We start from the raw sequence: 19,079 nt of genomic DNA on the forward strand, positions 1-19,079 counted from the left end.
CAACTACTTTTCATTAAACCACAAATATGAATGCATTATAAACAAACAAAACTTCACGGAAAGTCAACAAAATGTACAAAAGAGTTACTATTTTTAAAGTGTAAGTGTTTTTACGGTTATACAAAGCTAACAAAGACCCTTATTAACATGGAAATAATGCAAAACCTATTATATGGAGTACATAAAAGTAATCAAAAAAATGTCATGCTGTTATTAATATTTTGTCGTAAATAAAGTGAGGTTCATTAGATTGAAAAGCTTTCAATATAAGAACAAGAATAAAGCATTTAGTTAAATCAGATTCCCTACAAAAGAATCATCATACAAAAGTACGATAAACATTATAAGCATTATAAACAAGCAAAACTTCATGGAAAGTTGACAAAAAGAATACAGGAGTTACTATTTTTGAAGTGTTAACTTAATAAAATAGAGTAAAATAATAAATTTTGTCCACCAAAAAAAAAAGGATGCATGTCACTAAAATTCTGAAACGAAAAGCTTACATCACAGAAATTCAGAATATTCCCTTCAGATTTTTTTTTTTTTTTGGATTGATTTTGCATTAATTTGTCAACAAATCCATCTTCATGAGCACTTACCTTTAGTTTATAGAGTTATCTTTCTGAAAGCTTCTTAGACCCAAAACCCCTATTAGTGTTAACTTTACTGAAGAACAGAAGAAAACAAGAAAAATAAGAAGCTGGAATGATCTGACAATGAATCCCGATGCTTGTAAAGACTCCCCTGCGTTTAAAAATATGAGAAAGCAGAAAGGAAAGGTGGAGAGCGCTTTATAAAGCAAAGTGCGGTTGGCAGTAGTAACGGGTGAGTGATGTTGACAGTAGAGATGAAGGTCTGGAGAGCGGCTGATACCCCGCTGCTCTCTGAAATAACTGGTACTAGGTAACCAACAGAACTAATGATACGATTTAAAGTAAACCAAGACCAGAGAGGCAAGCTGAAGTGTGGATGCTTTACAGGTCAGGCTACGAAACCTGCAATGTCTACCACTTCAAATGAGTAAATACTGCAACAAAACTGCAAAATGAAGACTAAGAAAGTATGCAACACTCTGAGAACTTCCCTTGAAAAATGTTTGACAGTTTCCACCAAAATACCAAAGTTACACAAAAATCTCCAGGTCACATTTCAAACTAAATTAATGAAAGTAAACTGTATGAAGAAAATGAAGCCTGTTTAATGGTCATTAAGATTTTTTTTTATTGCAGTATTATGCATATTTCATGACAATTAAGAACATATTACAGCCATATTCTCATTACTGAAATGCCTGTGCGTGATTTACCTCTTTTTTTCATGATGTATGAATACAATTTTATAGATATTTCATGTTTAAGGAGCAATTTCTAGTCGTTTACATATTTTAGTGCTGAGCTTAATTTAACAAAAAAATTAAGAAGAATCTTCAAATTTCCATGACTTTTTAATATTATTATCATTCTAATGAGCTGGAAATCATACTAAAAAAATCTTGATAGTTCCAGGTTTATGCCCTGAATTTGAGAACCCTGAATTTGTTTATTAGTATTTTTTGGAAGCAATGAGAATGAGATTTTTTTATTTTATTTTTTGCATTAAATTAATGACAATCTAAGGGAAAATATACTTAATTGCCATGAGAATATTTAACTTCTAACTTTGTGCTTTAGGACCCAAGTTAAAAGTAATTTAATAAATATACAAAGTATATTATAAGGTTATTATAGTCAACTAAAACTATAATAACAATAATAATATTAATAATAATAATCATAATAAACTATAAGAACAATAATAAATAAATAATATATAAATATACATGTAAATAAACTTGTTTTATTTCAGGTAGTTGCCATTTCTCAATTTTATTTAGACTGACTTAAAGTATTAAAACTGAAATAAAAATTAATAAAAATGATACAGACAGATAAAAAAATATATATATTATATATATATATATATATATATATTAGGGGTGTAACGGTACGTGTATTCGTACCGGACCGTTTTGGTACGGTTGCACGTGTGTACCGAATGCAATATTTTGTGTGCGGAACAAATACATTTTCGTGTTTCCAAACGAACATATTAAGTGGCGGAAGTCTCCGCGTTCAGCGCAAATCCCGCCCTGCAGCTGATTCTACGGCCGGCGACAAACTGGATGCGTGTTTCTGCTGCGTGTCAGTTGCGTGACGGCTGCTTCGCATTTCTGTGTCTTTACACACCAGAATCGTGCCTGAAGCGGCGCGTTACTCCTTTTGTAGGTGACATAGAGGGAGACCACCGACAGACCAGGATCTTGTCTTCACGACAACAATATCTATACTTCATGTTGAGCATAAATATAAAGCCTACTGATAAAGGACACCGTCAACAGTATTGACGGCAAAATAGACTATGTTTGACAGGTGCAATATGCCAGTGTGTCACCGGCCTAAGGTTTTCAAAAGGCATCACGCCAGTGTGAACATCACTACAACTAGGAAAAAAACTATTGTAATTCAAACGCAGCTCCCGTCGGCATTTAAACAGACCTTTGCTCTTAATTCGGATCGGTCCAACGCAATAACGAAATCTGAGCAGGTCTAAAAACTTAAACTATTGATGCTGCACTTTACACTTTGGAAAAGTTATATTTTTAAAATACGAGCAGGTCTACAAGCTGGGATTGGTAATGCTGCACTGTAATCATAGTTATTTATTTATATTTTTCATTATATTTTATTATATGATATTGGTTTGAGACTGAGAGTATTTTATGTAGTGGAGAACTTTGCAGCAGTATTTTATTTCCTATTCTTTTTTTATTTTATATATATTTTATTAAAAAGTATTTAAAAAAAAAAAGTGTAAACAAGTTGTTAAAAAAAAAAGTTTATAGTAATAAACAACCTGATGTTTAATGTTTGCCTTTCTTTCCCTTACTGTACCGAAAATGAACCAAACCGTGACTTTAAAACCGAGGTACGTACCGAACCATGATTTTTGCGTAACGTTACACCCCTAATATATATTAAAAGAAAAATGCCAAACTGAACAAAATTATTAAAACTTTAACCAACACTAATATTAAAACAGAAAATACAAAACTAAGAATATTTATTCAAAATATATAAAAAAAGATAACAGTATTTCAATGATACTAAAATAACACTGATTAACAGTAAACAAAACTATAATTTATCCTTTATTTTATATTTGGTGTAAAATCTGGATCTGGACGTGTTCTTGACAGCTTTTGTGAGATTTATTACTATTGTATCGTTTATTACTATCGCATCGTAGTTATCGTATACTAAAATCATCACACATTACACATATGATGAAAATACATTAATATTGGATTTCCATTAACCCTCCAAATATTAGTATTTTTTACTTTTACTGTAGTAACAATAACTACTGAATATGAACTTGTGATTATGAACTATGTAGCTGAATGGTGTGCAACATGTCAAAGTTTTGCCTCTTAAGCAATCATAAAATGACAATCCATCTGCATATTTCTGCATATACGTCAAAGCTAAAGCGGCGCAGTAGATGGACTCACTCAGTGGATGTGCTGTCCTGAGGCTCTGCACACACAGCAGAAGACGGGACGATCAGGATTTCTCTCGCAGGAAGAGGTTCTGAAGTCTCGGGTGTGGATACATGAGGCTCGTCATCGAACAAGAAGAACTGGATGAGAGATAAAATGAGAGATATAACCCAAATCTTTTACAGCTAGTAATTCAAAAACTTAGCTCTTAGAACTTGAGATCGTATTATTAAAAAGGACTGTTTATCGATATTTCAACAAATTAAAATATTGAATTTAATGCTGAACTTACCTGAACAGTGTTTTTTGTAGGTACTGGGGTGGTGCTCTGGCCCTCCGTAGCTTCTTCATCTTCCTCCTCCTCCTCATCTTCACCCTCCTCGATGGCTAAAGCACCGCTGGGGCTGAAACACACTCGGTGGTCCTGAGTGCTGCACAGTCTCCTCTTCTTCCCACTCTTCTTCCTCCTGCCGTCTCCCGGGAGTTTGGACAGAGGGTGGTGGATGTGATGGGATGAGTGACGGTGATCTGGAGAACAGAGTTTCAGTTCTGCATTTTTGGCTTTCAACATTAATCAGGTATCTAGAGTTGTAAAATTATGTTTTGAAATTGTGTAATCAAGGTATAAAATTAAAACATCTCGTGACATGTGCTCCTATAAGATGATGTTTTTATTTGTACAGTTGCTAATACTATTATATATTGCTTTTGTACTATTGCTGGATCCTAATATCTTTAACTAAGACCATAATAAAACATTTTCATTACTTGAAATAAAATAATAGGTTTAACTAATTAAATTAACAAAACAAAAACTTGTATGTATTTTTTTTTTCAGCTAATTGCAAAGGCAAAACTTCTAATTTTTGTTTAGATTAACTTGTTGTACTATTATAACTAAACCTAAATAAGCTAAAACTAAGAAATACAAATTAATAAAAACTATATAGACATTAAAAAAAAACAGCTAAATTATTAAAACTAAACTAAAATGAAAACAGAAAATCTAATTTATATATTTACAAAAACTATAATAAAGTATATTAATGATACTATAACACTAGCTCTACTTAAAATGTATGTATATATGTGACCCTGGACCACAAAACAAGTCGAAGTTTTTGAAATTGAGATTTATACATCATCTAAAAGTTGAATAAATAAGCTTTCCATTGATGTATGGTTTATTAGGATTGGACAATATTTGGCTGAGATACAAAACTTAAACTTTAAACTATTTTAAAATATGGAATCTGAGGGAGCAAAAAAAAATGTAAATATTGAGAAAATCACCTTTAAAGTTGTCCAAATGAATTCTTAGCAATGCATATCACTAAACAAAACTTAAGTTTTGATATAATAAGGGTAGGAAATTTACAAAATATCTTCATGGAACATGATCTTTACCTAATAAAGAAAAATCAATATTTTTGACCCTTACAATGTTTTTTTGGCTATTGCTACAAATATACCCCAGCGATTAAAGACTGGTTTTGTGCTCCAGGATCACATATAAAAATTATGTGTGAATATATGTATGTGTGTGTGTGTGTGTGTTTTTCATTTTTTTAATGCAAAAGAAAAGAAAATAAGAAAAATGTAAGTATAATGTTAATAAAAATAAATAAAATGTGAGAAAATAATAAATAATATTTAATAAATATTAATTACAGGGGATGCAAACTTACATTCAAAGTCTTCCTCACTGTATGAGCGGTGCTGCTCGCTGCGAACTCTGGGAGTGGGGCTCAGGATCTGCTGGAAGCGTTGAACACCTAATGCTTTATTCAGGTCACCTTCCTCCTCTTCCTCCCTCTGTGGCACTCGGACAGACTCGGGCTGGAGGGGGAGCACATAAGATGAGGACACATCCAAACAATCAAAAATAATACAAATAAATACAAATTCTGATAGTCAACTGTTTTTGATAGAACAGTGACAGTCAAGTAAATGACATATCAAGCCATGGTTAAAAGCATCCTTAAACGATCACTAGAGGGAGTCATGGTCAAAAGCATTAGCTACAGTGATCCTGGACCACAAAACCACAAATAAGGGTCAATTCTTCGAAACTGGGATTTATAGGTCATCTGAAAGCTGAATAAATAATATTTCCATTGATGCATGTTTTGTTAGAATCTGACAATATTTGGCCGAGATACATCTATTGGAAAATCTGTAATCTTGAGTGTGCAAAAAAATAAAATAAATAAAAAAATAAAAAAAATCACCTTTAAAGTTGTCTAAATTAAGTTCTTAGCAATGCACATTACTAATCAAAACATAAGTTTTAATATATTTACAGTACGACGAGTACAAAATATCTTCATGGAACATGATCTTTACTTAATATCCTAATGATTTTTGGCATAAAAGAAAAATCTATAATTTTGACCCATACAATGTTTTTTTGGCTATTGCTACAAATATACCCCAGCGACTTAAGACTGGTTTTGTGTTTCAGGGTCACATTTCAGATCAGTAACTTCTACATTTCAAAATAAGAAACGATAACAGTCTTGGAAACGAGACCGATTGTAATGATCCCTGCCACAGTTCCCCAAATAGTTTTTACAGTAGTTAATCTCTTTCTTAATGAAATGGAAATCATGATATTATGTCAAACAAATGCAAACACTAGAGGTTTTACAGCTCATTGCTGCGCTTACTGCAACGACATGAGCAAATAATCTCAAGTCAAAAACAATCTCATTAGCTACACCACAATGAAGCGCTCACATTTTCTCAATAAATACGCAAACAAACAAACAAATAAAACATGATCTGTAATTCATTCCATGCAGCCGTTCCATAAAATGACAAACTGACTTCTACTTGAAAATCTACTTGTTTCTCACAAGCAACATAACCATAACACAAAAAGAAATGACCCTAAATATCAGACACAACAAACCTTTTCTATTTAAATTATTTCATCTAAACCTGTATTCACAAGATGATCAGTCAATACTGCACCATCTCATACACTACACTAATTTCTGCCAGATAATCATTTATAATGGTGTATACATGTATACCATGGTGCATATTAAGTACCACAGCCGTTTTTGTATGACATGCATGCTTTGGTGACTAGAGACAGTTGTTCTGAATCTGGACTAAATTATTTGCCACTATTTTGAACACTCTTAAATACATGGTGCTTATATTCTTCAATGATAATTGCACTAAGCCATATTGCATTTTTGGTTTTATCTCGATTAATAGTGCAGCCCAAGTCTGATGAAGTTACAGAGTTCAAATGGATAACAGCAATTACCGAACTCATTCAAATTATACAAAACCCTTGAGTCTTTTTGTCCATCTTAGATCTGTTCCAACCAACTAAGAAAAACATAAGAGTCTGCACAGGATAATGGGGTCTAAACTAGGGCTGCACGATATTGGGAAAAAATGACATTGCGATATTTTATTTTTCTGCGATATATATTGCGATATGAAATCTAATCTAATTTTTTCTTACAAACAAAAACGGGGTGAGCACACTTACATTCTCATTTTAAATGATTTATACATCAGAGTATTATTTAAATTAGAGTAATTTATTTGTTTGTAACTTTAGGATATGGTTTGAATTGTTAACATATTAACTAACATGAATTTACCACAAACAATACTTTTGTTACAATATTTATTCATCTTTGTTTATCTTAGTTTATAAAAACACAGCTGTTCATTGTTTGGTAATGTTACTTCACAGTGCATTAACTATGTTAAATACTGAAAAACTTTTGATTTCAACAATGAAGGCTATAGCCTAAATGTTGAAATTAACAATGTTGTTGAAGTGCAGTTTAGTAATAGTAAATGTTAAATAATGTAGTTAAATAGTTTAATAAATAGAACATTATTGTAAAGTTTTACAGATTTTTTTTATACACCAATTCAGACGTCTCGTGAGTTCAGTGTTGGACAGGTCAGTTATTTAAACCATTCATTAAATTGAATCGGTTCAAAGGAATCATTAGTTCGCGAATCAGACGTGTATGGCACGCGTTGTGTAATTATCTCTGCAGTTTAGGACATCGCACAAGATTTGACAACACAGAAAACATTTCATCACTGGATAGTTTTTTTTTTTCGACACCATCGTGTCAATTGATTTTGATTAATATGTGCGAGGGAGAGAGAGCAAGACAGAGCTCATGTTGTTTGAAGACGGTGAAGGTGAGCGTGCGCGTGTGGCCGGGGCTCTCGCTCTCGCTCTCTCTGCTCGTTCTTATATGCGCCCTGTTAAACTGACAGGACTTAAAAACACATGCAAATGAAAAATTTTCACTCTATGATGGTTAAGCTGTGCAATTAATCCGCGAATCACATTCGTCAAGGGCCGGGGAGCAGCTGGCCCGTACAGTTAATGAATAACGGATCAATTACGACAGCCTACATCGCACATCCTGCGATGTGACAATCATGGATTCGTACATCGCGACATCGATGCTTAAACGACACATCGTGCAGCCCTAGTCTAAACCACCAGTGTTAAACACTGTTCTCAAACTCATTGTGTTTCTGCTGTCATCGAAGGGCTGATAGTCTTTCTCCACAGAGCGATTAAAAACAAACACGATTTGGAAGAAAGGCGCATGGTTTCGATTTTTCAGAACAGTATACTGTAATCTCCTCAGCCACACTTCAACATTTTCAGCAGTCAAATATTGACACTCTCCAGAAAACATTCATCATGTTACGTTACCTTGACTTCAAATCTGCTTTAATTTGATCTGAGACTTTACTGGCGCCTTTAATACTTTCATTGGCATGTGGGAAAAACAGATTGACCAGTCTCAAGACTTTGTTTAATCTAAATTTAACTGGTTTTGCTCAGGTTATTAACTTTTTCCAAATGCATAAAAGGTGATTTATTTACACTTCTAAAAATGACAGGACAAAGATAAAACTTGAAGGTCCTATAAATAATTTTTGGTTCAACGTATGAAGCAGGTTAGCTCAAAAAAATAAATAATAATTTGTTACTTGAAATAAAATAAACATTAACTGTTTTTTTTTAATTCATCGGGTTTTCAAGGCAACATTTCTCAATTTCATTTAGTTTAACTTAATGACCTTAACTAACTAAAACAGTAATATACACAGTATAAACAATATTTTTTTTTCTCTGATTTATTTATTTACTTATTCTTTATATCTTTCTGATTTTTGATCAGCGGGCATGGGGGAAGGCAAATTGTATAAAAAGCTTCAAATAATATAATATAATATAATATAATATAATATAATATAATATAATATAATATAATATAATATTAATATAATATAATATAATACAATATAATATATATACACACACACATATGAAAAATAAATTACTAAAAAATAATAATAATAAAGAAAATGGGAAATGTATAAAGAAATAGATTCAAAATAATAGTATATCAATAATACTAAAATAACACTTATGAAGGGAGCAAATTCAAGAAATGAATGAAACATCCTGTTGACTAAACAATCTTGTTACAAATCAAAGTTTTTTGATTGAAACACTTTTTTGAAACTCTATGCCTAATAACAGGCATATACACTGACCCACAATGCTCAGGGCAACAAGACAGCAAGCTGAACCCAAAGTAAACCGTTTGACGTCCCACAAGACCACTCCAGAGCAGCCAAACTCTTTGAGGAGAACCAGTGGCTTGTATCAGCAGCAGCTCTCGTGCTGCATTAGTGTCAGTTCACATGAAGAGCCACTGGCCAAAGCAAAGACTTTTGGTCTGAGCGCACGGCCAGCGAGCGATTAGCTGCACAGATCTGTGACTGTGAGGTGTCTGAAATCCCACTGACTCAGCAAGAGAGGGAAGCGTTCTGGAGAGCTGTGGGAAGAGATAGTCTTACTGAGCTCATGCAACTCTTGCTTCTACAAGCATCTATCAAATAATATTAAGAGTGCAAGAGTATTGAAGACCTATATGCTTCAAAAGAAAGAATATAGGCAGTCATCTCAGACAGTTGACAACTATAGGTTAATAAATGCTAGAAAGGAAAACTAAATCACAAATTCAGCATCTATATGCAAGAGACCAATCAAAATCAGAATGCAAATATTGAATGGTGAAGAAAGTCAGAAGAAGATATTCATTCCATCTCAAATCAACCAAATTATGGAAGATTCCCCGGCTCAAATTTTTCATTTTGTTAATATGTTTTCAGTAGAGAGATTACCATAAATAGTGACGAAAGCCAAAATATTAAATGGCATAGATGTTTATTTCAGAGTAATCCACTATTTTGTTGAGGCGGGGGTCAAAACAACAGTTTTCACCTGAGATTCTAAACCAGATTACAGGAAAGGGTAAAAATGACTCGAGAAAGATGGCAGCATCGTTATATTAATTTTAAGAATTCAAAAGAAATGTTTATTAAGAACGAGAATCTAAAAAAATATATTAATATCTTGACTACTTTTAAGAGTTACAGGTATGCAAACTTTACATAGTCAATAACCATTTCATTTTATTTACTTAATTGTATTAATTTAATAATTTATTAATTATCTGGTTGTTTTCAGACTTTGCAGTTACTTTGATTTTGGCTTAAACTTTTTTCTTTGTATGTAAAATATTCATATTTATATATTTATATTTCCAACAATTTTCCACTCACTATTTAATCTTCGCTTCATATGTAAATAAATATGTAAATAATAAAGTTTTTTTTTTTCATTTTTATTTAATAAATATATTTACAATTATTATAAAATGCTCTGATTTTTACAAATATTCCAGATATGTTATTTTTAATTGAAACAGTTGTAACACTGACTTCTAAGTTCTAACAAAACAATGCAAAATTGTACAAAAGCTAAACACTTAAGATAGCAATATTACCCTGGCATGATATTGATCACATTTGTGAGCCTAGATAACTCGTAGAAACACCCCCTTTCAATATTTACTCAGACCGATGAGGCAAGATCCACCAGACCTTGGCCTTCCAAAATTAACTTCCTTTTAAACTGTTTGCCAAGAATTGATTTGTAAGATCTGATCATGAAATATCGCAAAAATACATTAACAATGGCTGATATCAGAGGGCTATCAGATGCAACATACCTCATTGTGAACCATAAGGATGGTCAAGGTAACAGATTTAATACTACAGCTAATTTAAACCTATGCAGACAAATTTTTTACCGCGTAAAATGACTGACGTTTACCTTGTACAGGAACTCCATTGGTCATCTATCACGTCTAAACACGAGAGTTAAGAAATCTAACAAATCTAAAAGATGAGCAAACAGAAACTGTCGTCACATGATCGCAGCAGGAAGAGGGCATAGCCCCATTTCACAATCGAACTCCAATCGCTGAGTGTCTGGTCTTCCCCCAAACACACCCAACATCCACACACCCAAAACCTGCAGTCATGTCATTGGGTTGATCATTAACCTTACGGATCAACAGTTGCTTGCCATTAAGAGGCCAGTCAATGTCAGTTAACCAGTTGAGCTCTGTACTTAATTTTATTTGTCATTAAAAATGGTTCTAGGAAGAATCAAACATACACGGACAACTATTCAAACTACAGGCCCAAAATAGAAGAGATTACATTAGTGTCAAAAGAAAGCTGGCTCTTTAAAGGAAAAAACCCTGGGAATGCTGACTCGGCTGAGTGTGGGTTTGAAAAGGATGCAATTCAAGACACAAAGTTGCCGCATATCATTGCAAACACTTCAGCAGAAAGGGGAAAAAAACGTAAATTTTGTGGGTGAGAAGGTCTTTGAGTTTCCCTCGAGTTGCCCGAGTGAGTTTTATAGTATCTGTCAGTGATACTGGGCCGTTAAAGACCACACGAATAATTACAATGCAGAGGTTTGTTTGGGACGTCTGCCTGGATCTTAAATGCTATACCCTTTCAAAGAATAAAGTACATGAAATATGGTTCACATGTAAAGGACAAGCACAGAAGGAATGACTGAAGCCACTACTGATGGAAATCTAGGATCAGTTATTTAAATTTATTTAAACATGCACACATGAATTACAAAAGACTACTATAGTTTGACCAAGTTTTTTGGTCTTGGTTCTATGGTAATATCAATAATTAAGTTAATATTTATTAGCATCTGCTTATGTGCAGATGAATTAGCTCTACCTTCCTGCAGTCTTATAAAATCATCAATATAAATGCACATTTTCCTTATTTTCAGTGAATTTCTAGCAATTACTGTGCAAATAAATTCATTTACAGTGTAAAATTTTATATTTTGATGTACAGTATATGCGACTGCATACATACCAACTGCATATATACTTTATATTTTAAAAATCCTTTATGGTCAATAACTATTGGAGAAACACAATCCCACAGAAATCTTTCAACATGTTGCAAGAAAAATACATAAATAGAACTGATTTATAAATTGCATTATATACACTACAATCACAAAAAATAAAAAAATAACAAAAAATACTTATGCTTACAGAGACTGCATTTATTACAATTTAAAATAACTAATTGCTATTTTAATATATTAAAATATATTGCAATATATAGTATAATAAAGTGTCACTGTTTAAACAAAAATATTAAGCAGCAACAAATGTTTTTATTACAGCTGAAAATAAGAAATTTTTCTTGAGTAATAAATCAGCATATTACAATGATTTCTAAAGGATCATATGGCAATAAAGACTAGAAGAGTGATTCTGGAAATGCAGCTTTGCATCACAGAAATAAATTACATTTGAAAATATTTTGTAATAGAAAATTGTTGTTTTAAATTATAATAATATTAAATAATAATATATTTTTTCTTTGTTTGGTTTTTCTACTGCATTTTTGGTCAAATAAATGCAGCCTTGCAGAGCATAAGTGACCTCTTTCAAAAATATAAAGAAAAAAATCCTTATTTAATCTTTTGGGTTAAAAACCCAACAGTTCATCCTGAATAGCTTAGAACACTTGCACAACTCTTTAAATCAATAAAGCAGTTGACTTACTTTGTGAACGACTGAAGCCACAGCATTGGTGTGTTCATCTGAAATCACAGGGTCGCTCATGGCTGACGTCAGGACACTGCGGTGAAGCAGCACAGGAGACGCTCAACAACGCTCGGATCTGCACAGGCTTTAGCCTTTCTCTTTCTCACTGAGACTCAAGCAGGAGTTTATAGGCAGCATAACCTGCAAGCAGTTTGAAACATCTGTTAAATAATTTGTTCACTGCTAATTATAACCTTTACGTTACACCAGTCAAATCGTAAAAGAGTTTGCAATGTGATTAAACAATTTTCTGCTGCACTGATGGAGTAAATGGACTTAAACTACAACATAACAGCCCCCTCGTATCCAAAGACTGATAACAACCAGATAAAAAAAATTTGCTACTGTAAGGACACAAAGATAAGAGACTCATGCCGGAAATAACCATAAAATACTGGATGTGATTTAACAGTAGATTTGCTCAACTTTCATTAATTTGACTGAACACCATAGAAGAATTACAACGGTTCAGATTGAATTCAAGACAAAATAATAACACTTTACAGTAAGGTTCCATATTAAAATGAGCTAACATTTTTTGTCATGAATTTACAATAATCAATACTTCTCAATACAATATTAACAGTTCTTCAATATTAACTAATACATTTTCAAAATCAAATGTATCTATTAACATTAGTTAAGGTACACTAATAATTCACTAATATACAATTGTATTTTATTATGTAACATTAACAAATATTAATAAATGCATTAAATAGAAAAACAACTTTTTTTAATTGCTTATAACTTTCTGGAAGTAAAATTTGCGTTGGAGAAGTAGTCTGTGCAAAAACTACAATTGTTCAACTGTTGCGTTGAGGTTTGACCTCTTAACTAGAACATTCAAGGACATCTAGTCTTTCTTTTGTTGATTCATCTAAGGGTTTCCCAGAACTATAATGCTGAAAGCAACAATTGTGTTTTCATCTAAGCTCTTTGGTAATAGGAGGTTTTGTGGCAAAACTTCTTGATATATGGAGCGCTTTACCCTATAGCTATCTTGATCCAGTTCCTGTTGAAGAGAAACATCCTTACAGCACGATGCTCAAAGTTAAGGTCTTGCATCAAACATGTAAAAGTTCTATCATGACCTTACCAAACATCTTCACATATGGTTTTAAAAGAAAAATAAATAAATACAAATAAAAACACTTTTATTGTGAGAAACATCTGTAACAATTTATAGAAGTAGATCAAATCAATAATATGCCAGATATGAGCATTATTATCATAAAAGGTTTTGCATAAGAAAGTAATCTAAAGTGATACTACTGTAGTGTTAAAGTAATCTGGTAATGCAAGCTCAAAATAACTTGACCTTGCCTAAAAGGCGACCAAAACTATGGTAAAGTTAATGCAGTTGACTCTTACATGACAGGAGTCACATGTTTGTTCATTTGCAGGACCTGCTCAATTACTCAACTCGGACAGCATCATTGCAATACCAAGTTCAAACGCTCCTTATTAAAAAATAAAATACAACAGAAATCCTCCTAGCAATATTTTATAGTCACCTTGCAACAGAGTTCTAAGAAACTTGGTCCCAGTATCTTTAAGAGTTTTCTTAATATAGAGCGTACTATATTGTAAAGTTGCAATGTCTTGTTAGTTGCTATTTTTAGATACAGGCTGTTCCTCTGTGAAGTTACATCAACTTTGTTGGAAGGTCAACGATTCCAGAAAAGTTTTTTCGGACCAGTTCATCAACCGCATGAATCAATTGTACGGAGCCCCTAAAGGGTCATTGTGGTGTGAAAAAAAATCAGAGTGAGTGAAAAAATTTGGGCTCCGTACAATTGCTCTGTGAGTGGCATGTAAATCAAAAGTTGGAATACAAACTGGGCCGTTGTGCAGTATATGCCCAAATATTTCAAAGTTTGGGTTTCAGACCAATTTCAAGTGTCTAGAGGCCAAAAAGTCAGGATGCTAAGCCAACGATGTAAATTGGTTTATAACAGTAACAAAAATTATTTCCCAAATCATGGAAGCTCAAGAGTCTTCAGATACCAAAAATCCTAATGATCAATGGGCATCTTGCAACAACCAATGGAATTCATCAAATTAAGACTGTTTTCAAACTGGTTTCCTCACTAAAGTACTTTAACATTGAGAAAATGAATACGTTTCTCTGCTTAAAAAAGGAAGTGCTTTGAAACAGGAAGTATCTACAATTGCACAATGAAAGATAGGACCATCCATTCTATGATCTTTAACTTGCTGTTGTGATGTTGATCAAAAGCAGCCAGCAACGATCAAGTAATTTCAACCATATAAATATCTATTTATAGTGTGCAAACTTCACCTTTGCATTGAAAAACACAGTTTTACGAAGAACATAACTGCATATTTTATTATTCAGGAGTAAAGCAATAATGTTGTTTGTTGCTTAATTTCCCTCTAGATTTCCTCCAGAGGTCAACTTGGTAACCGCTTCAACAATTGAGATACAGACACCCACAAATGGCTTATTCAATTTAACAATGATATTTTACTTCTAGCCATTGTGTTTCTGTCTATCACACTTAACCACATATTTGCCAATTCACTGGACCGTTTTGTACACCTTTAATGTAAACACAAAGGACTTTATCCTTTGAAATTCAAAGCATTATCTCTTGGTGGACATGGTCCAACTTGGCAAGAATAAAGAAAGTGGAATAAAATACAGCTAATTTATTGTCAGACAGGTATGCAGTTCAAGCCACTGTACATGCAACTTGTAAATTTTTTAATCTAAGTTAAAGTTATCCAACTAACTTCAACTGGAATCCCTCGTCCTGCACGGTTCTAAACAGCCTCAAGAGTTCTCAGTTGGGAAAATCCTTATTGTTTTGTGAAAGGCAAACATGCTTATTGGATCACATTCAAGAATGTCTTTAAAATATAATTTCAGTCAAAGAAAAGGCGGCCAATAAAGATGCCATTCTGCAAATAAGACATTCAAATCAAAATGCGGAAACATAAAAATATAAAACGCTTAATTACTATGTAGTTCAGCAAATCTAGAATTCTTACTTTACTAGTGACCACTGGCACGTTCACATGAAAGACTTTTTGTATCCTTGATGAACATGTAAACCGATGCGCATTGTTCCCCATTCGATCGCTCCAAGCATGTAAACGCGTCTGCGATCTAAATAATAAGAAATCTACCTATTCATATCTATGGCTGTACCTGCATGAATGGTCACGTGACAACGCAGCGTAGTGTAGACGAGGATCGTTTTAAAATGAAAACGCACTAGTGTAAACAAGGGCCTTAAACCTCATAAGAGAGGATGTAACAAAAGTTGGTTTTTTGATCATGCATTATACTGTATGGTGTGGCTTAGTGGTTAAAAATCTGGGCTGGAAACTGAAAGGTTGCAGGTTCAAAGTTTGGACAGATGAGCTATCAACTTTGTGTTCATGATCAAGACTTAATTTCAGGTTACTGCAAAGAAATGTTATTTTAAATGAAGTAATTAGATTTAAAAAATTGGATCAACAAGTCTAGAACTCTCATTTCCAAGTTTGTAAGAAGTAATATGAATAAAAATACAAATAAATAAAAACTTGGGTACATAAAAAAGCACTCATAATGGAAGTCTATGGGACTTTTTAATGCATTTTAATGTTGTTTTTCCAAAGAATAAATTAACTCAAATAGTCACAAGTTCCTATCAATAGCCAATCAGATGTTTGTAATTATACACCAATTTTCACTTATGAATCTTTTTCATTCATTAATTTACAAGATATGTTCAAAAATAAAAGAAGAGAAGTTTAAATAATATGCTTTGTTGCATAAAAAAAAAAAAAACTGTGCGCAACGAAATGGAAGTTGAACAGTTTTTTTTACATGATACAGCAGATTGAGGCATGACGCTTGAGTTTTTTGGCCAAAGAGGTTCATCTGAGTGTATGACTAACAAAGTCAACCTCACTAACTATTCAACTGTTGGATGACAGGTCAGTTAATTGACCACAGTGAAGCATCCCCATTATTTACAATTATTGATTTAGCAAAAGCTTCTGCTGAAGTAACTTAACCATACAAAGTGCAACTGTACCAAATATCAGTTAAGCACTAGCATCTACAAAAAAACACTATTATTTTTGGGAAATAATTATAAAAGTTATTTTTGACTTTATATTTTTAATTAAAACTGTTTAAATACAGCAGAGTGCTGGATATTATGAGACGCTCACTGCTGTGAGATTAGTGATATTTAATGACTTTATCAAACTCACAAGACATGCCACGCAGCCTCTGAACTTTACATACAAACACACAAATCACATCTCTTGATGATTCGATTAATTCAATCAATAACACTCATTAGATTCAAAAGTTAAAAGTACAAAATACAGAAAAGAAAAATAAATGTACACACTACGTGATGACTGAGCATCACCAGTAAACCAGTGGACTTTCACTGTTGACTTAATGTCTAGTGATCCGTCATGATATGCTGACTATTTGAATATCACTTCTAGATGCCAAGTCATAAATTAATAGTACAATGTTATGTTGATATAAACATCTCTTAGAAAAAAGTTAGTTGCTTTCAACATTATGTGTTTTTCAAATTTCATAAAACTCACAAAAAAGGTGATTTTAAAGTTAAACTAGTAATTACCAAACAACAGCTTTATAACTGTTAGACACTCTTAGAAAACTTTATGCAAAAATGTTTATCCAAAACAAAGTTTTGTTAGATCAACTGAATTGGTAAACGATAAAGACCACCAATTGTTAAAATGGCAACTAGAGTTAAAATAGTAAATCAAATGGCATCTGACTGGCGTGTTAAAATGCATGTTTAAAAAAAATAAGTGAACTGTTAAACAAACACAATGCAAAAGCCACTGAAATATACAATGTACTAACTTACCTCAATGTGCTCACTGCAGAGAAGCTGCCGCTGACATCTTACTGTAAAGCCAACAGCAACTGTGTATAGAACGCCAGAGAGAGAGAGAGAGAGAGAGACACACAGTCAGAGCATATAAAGCACTGTCTATCTGCAGTGTTTCCCTCACACACTCACACTCCAGCACTGACAGGTGAATCGTTTCCTTTGCTGGATCAGGTTTCCTCACCTAGACCTCTGACGACCAGCCATGTGACCGCTGCCAGAGACAAGGACTTTGCCGCTGCTCAACAATGAGTCAGCTATCACACACACACTCACTCACATATCCTCACACACAGTTCACATCTCACACCCATCTCTGCATCATCTTCTGATGGTTTAACAGCACTGAAAGCATAACACAACAAAAAACACTCTTAAATCCCAATTACAGGAGCTTCATTCATTTACCAATGAATTAACAAGCTTTAACAGGCTCTTTGATATTCTTGTGTAACATCGGCTAAAGATGTTCAAAAATGTTCGTTTACTACCTTAACCAGAGTGAGGATCTTTTTTAAAGGGCTAATAATCAAAAAAAATTTTTTTTCGCTTTTTGACAATAATGAATAATTATTACAAATGATTAATAATTTTTTCTATTAATCTTTGCTTTTATTTACATGATCATAATACATGATGATAATGATAATTAGTAATATAATAATGTGATAAAATAATTACAGTATAATACTTTTTGAAACAATGACTAAATCATTAGATTTTATTTTCACATTATTATTATTCATGATGCCGATGATTAGTAACAATAATGTGATAAAATAATTACCATTATTATTATTCAAACTCGTTTTATGATTTTAATAATGCAAAACAAATAAACCTTCACCCGATCACACTATGCCTACATCAGCTGGAAAGCCATTATCTCGTAAACCCACCTACAGTAATCAAAAGCTAGAGATTAGGATTAATAAAGTTTTAAATATTAGGGCTGTGACGGTGGCTGATTTTTACCACCGCGGTAGTCATGGACCAACAACCGCCGGTGGCGCGGTGTTTAAAAAAAAAAAAAAAAAAAATGTATATATATAGCTGATATATATATATAAATGTATAAATATATTGGTGTCAAAATTTGCTCGTTAACGAAGGCGAAATTTTTTTTCCAGTTTAACGTATTCAAATCATTTTACGTAGGGGCGGGGATGGCCACCCAATCACAACTGCTGCTTCTGTCACTTTTTCTCAAGACAAGAAGTAAATTTATTCAGTCACAGAATGACTAAACAGGAGACGTTTCAGACACGCGCTCCACTTCACTTTATTATCAGGTGCAAGTTGCTAACACAGGTGCTAACACATCCTTAACTCGTCAGTTAGTGTTTATTTGAGCACTTCTGTCAGTGAACGCCGCCTGCAAAACACTAAAATAAATATCAAAGAAATAATTCAGTTAAACAAAAAAGTAGCCTAAATAAGAAAAGTTAAATACCCCCTATCTAACGGACGCGAGCGACGCAGCGCGACAAAATACTCATTATAATCAGTGATGCTACACTGGATGCAGCACAACACGATATGATAAATCCCCGTCCGGTCTGTGATGTAGGCTACTGACACAGAGTTCATATGTCCTGTATAGACACTAGA

General features: G+C 33.0%; 1 protein-coding gene across 2 annotated transcripts in view; it reads right to left on the bottom strand.

The window, feature by feature from the left end:
• LOC132124248 (anion exchange protein 2-like) overlaps positions 1-19,079 on the bottom strand; it is a 43,334-nt gene that overhangs the window by 16,127 nt on the left and 8,128 nt on the right. The window contains exons 2-7 of one of the 2 annotated variants that reach the window (XM_059535187.1): positions 17,595-17,813; positions 17,445-17,503; positions 12,523-12,705; positions 5,230-5,380; positions 3,834-4,069; positions 3,554-3,681 (exon numbers count right to left, since the gene is read on the bottom strand). In XM_059535187.1, the coding sequence (XP_059391170.1) occupies positions 3,554-3,681; positions 3,834-4,069; positions 5,230-5,380; positions 12,523-12,582 (575 nt within the window). In that variant the 5' untranslated portion in view covers positions 12,583-12,705; positions 17,445-17,503; positions 17,595-17,813. Of the gene's footprint in view, positions 1-3,553; positions 3,682-3,833; positions 4,070-5,229; positions 5,381-10,736; positions 10,842-12,522; positions 12,706-17,444; positions 17,504-17,594; positions 17,814-19,079 lie in introns of those variants that run through there. The other variant, XM_059535188.1, reaches the window with a different exon arrangement.

This window comes from Carassius carassius, chromosome 42 (assembly GCF_963082965.1).
Source record: "Carassius carassius chromosome 42, fCarCar2.1, whole genome shotgun sequence".
NCBI lineage: Eukaryota > Metazoa > Chordata > Actinopteri > Cypriniformes > Cyprinidae > Carassius > Carassius carassius.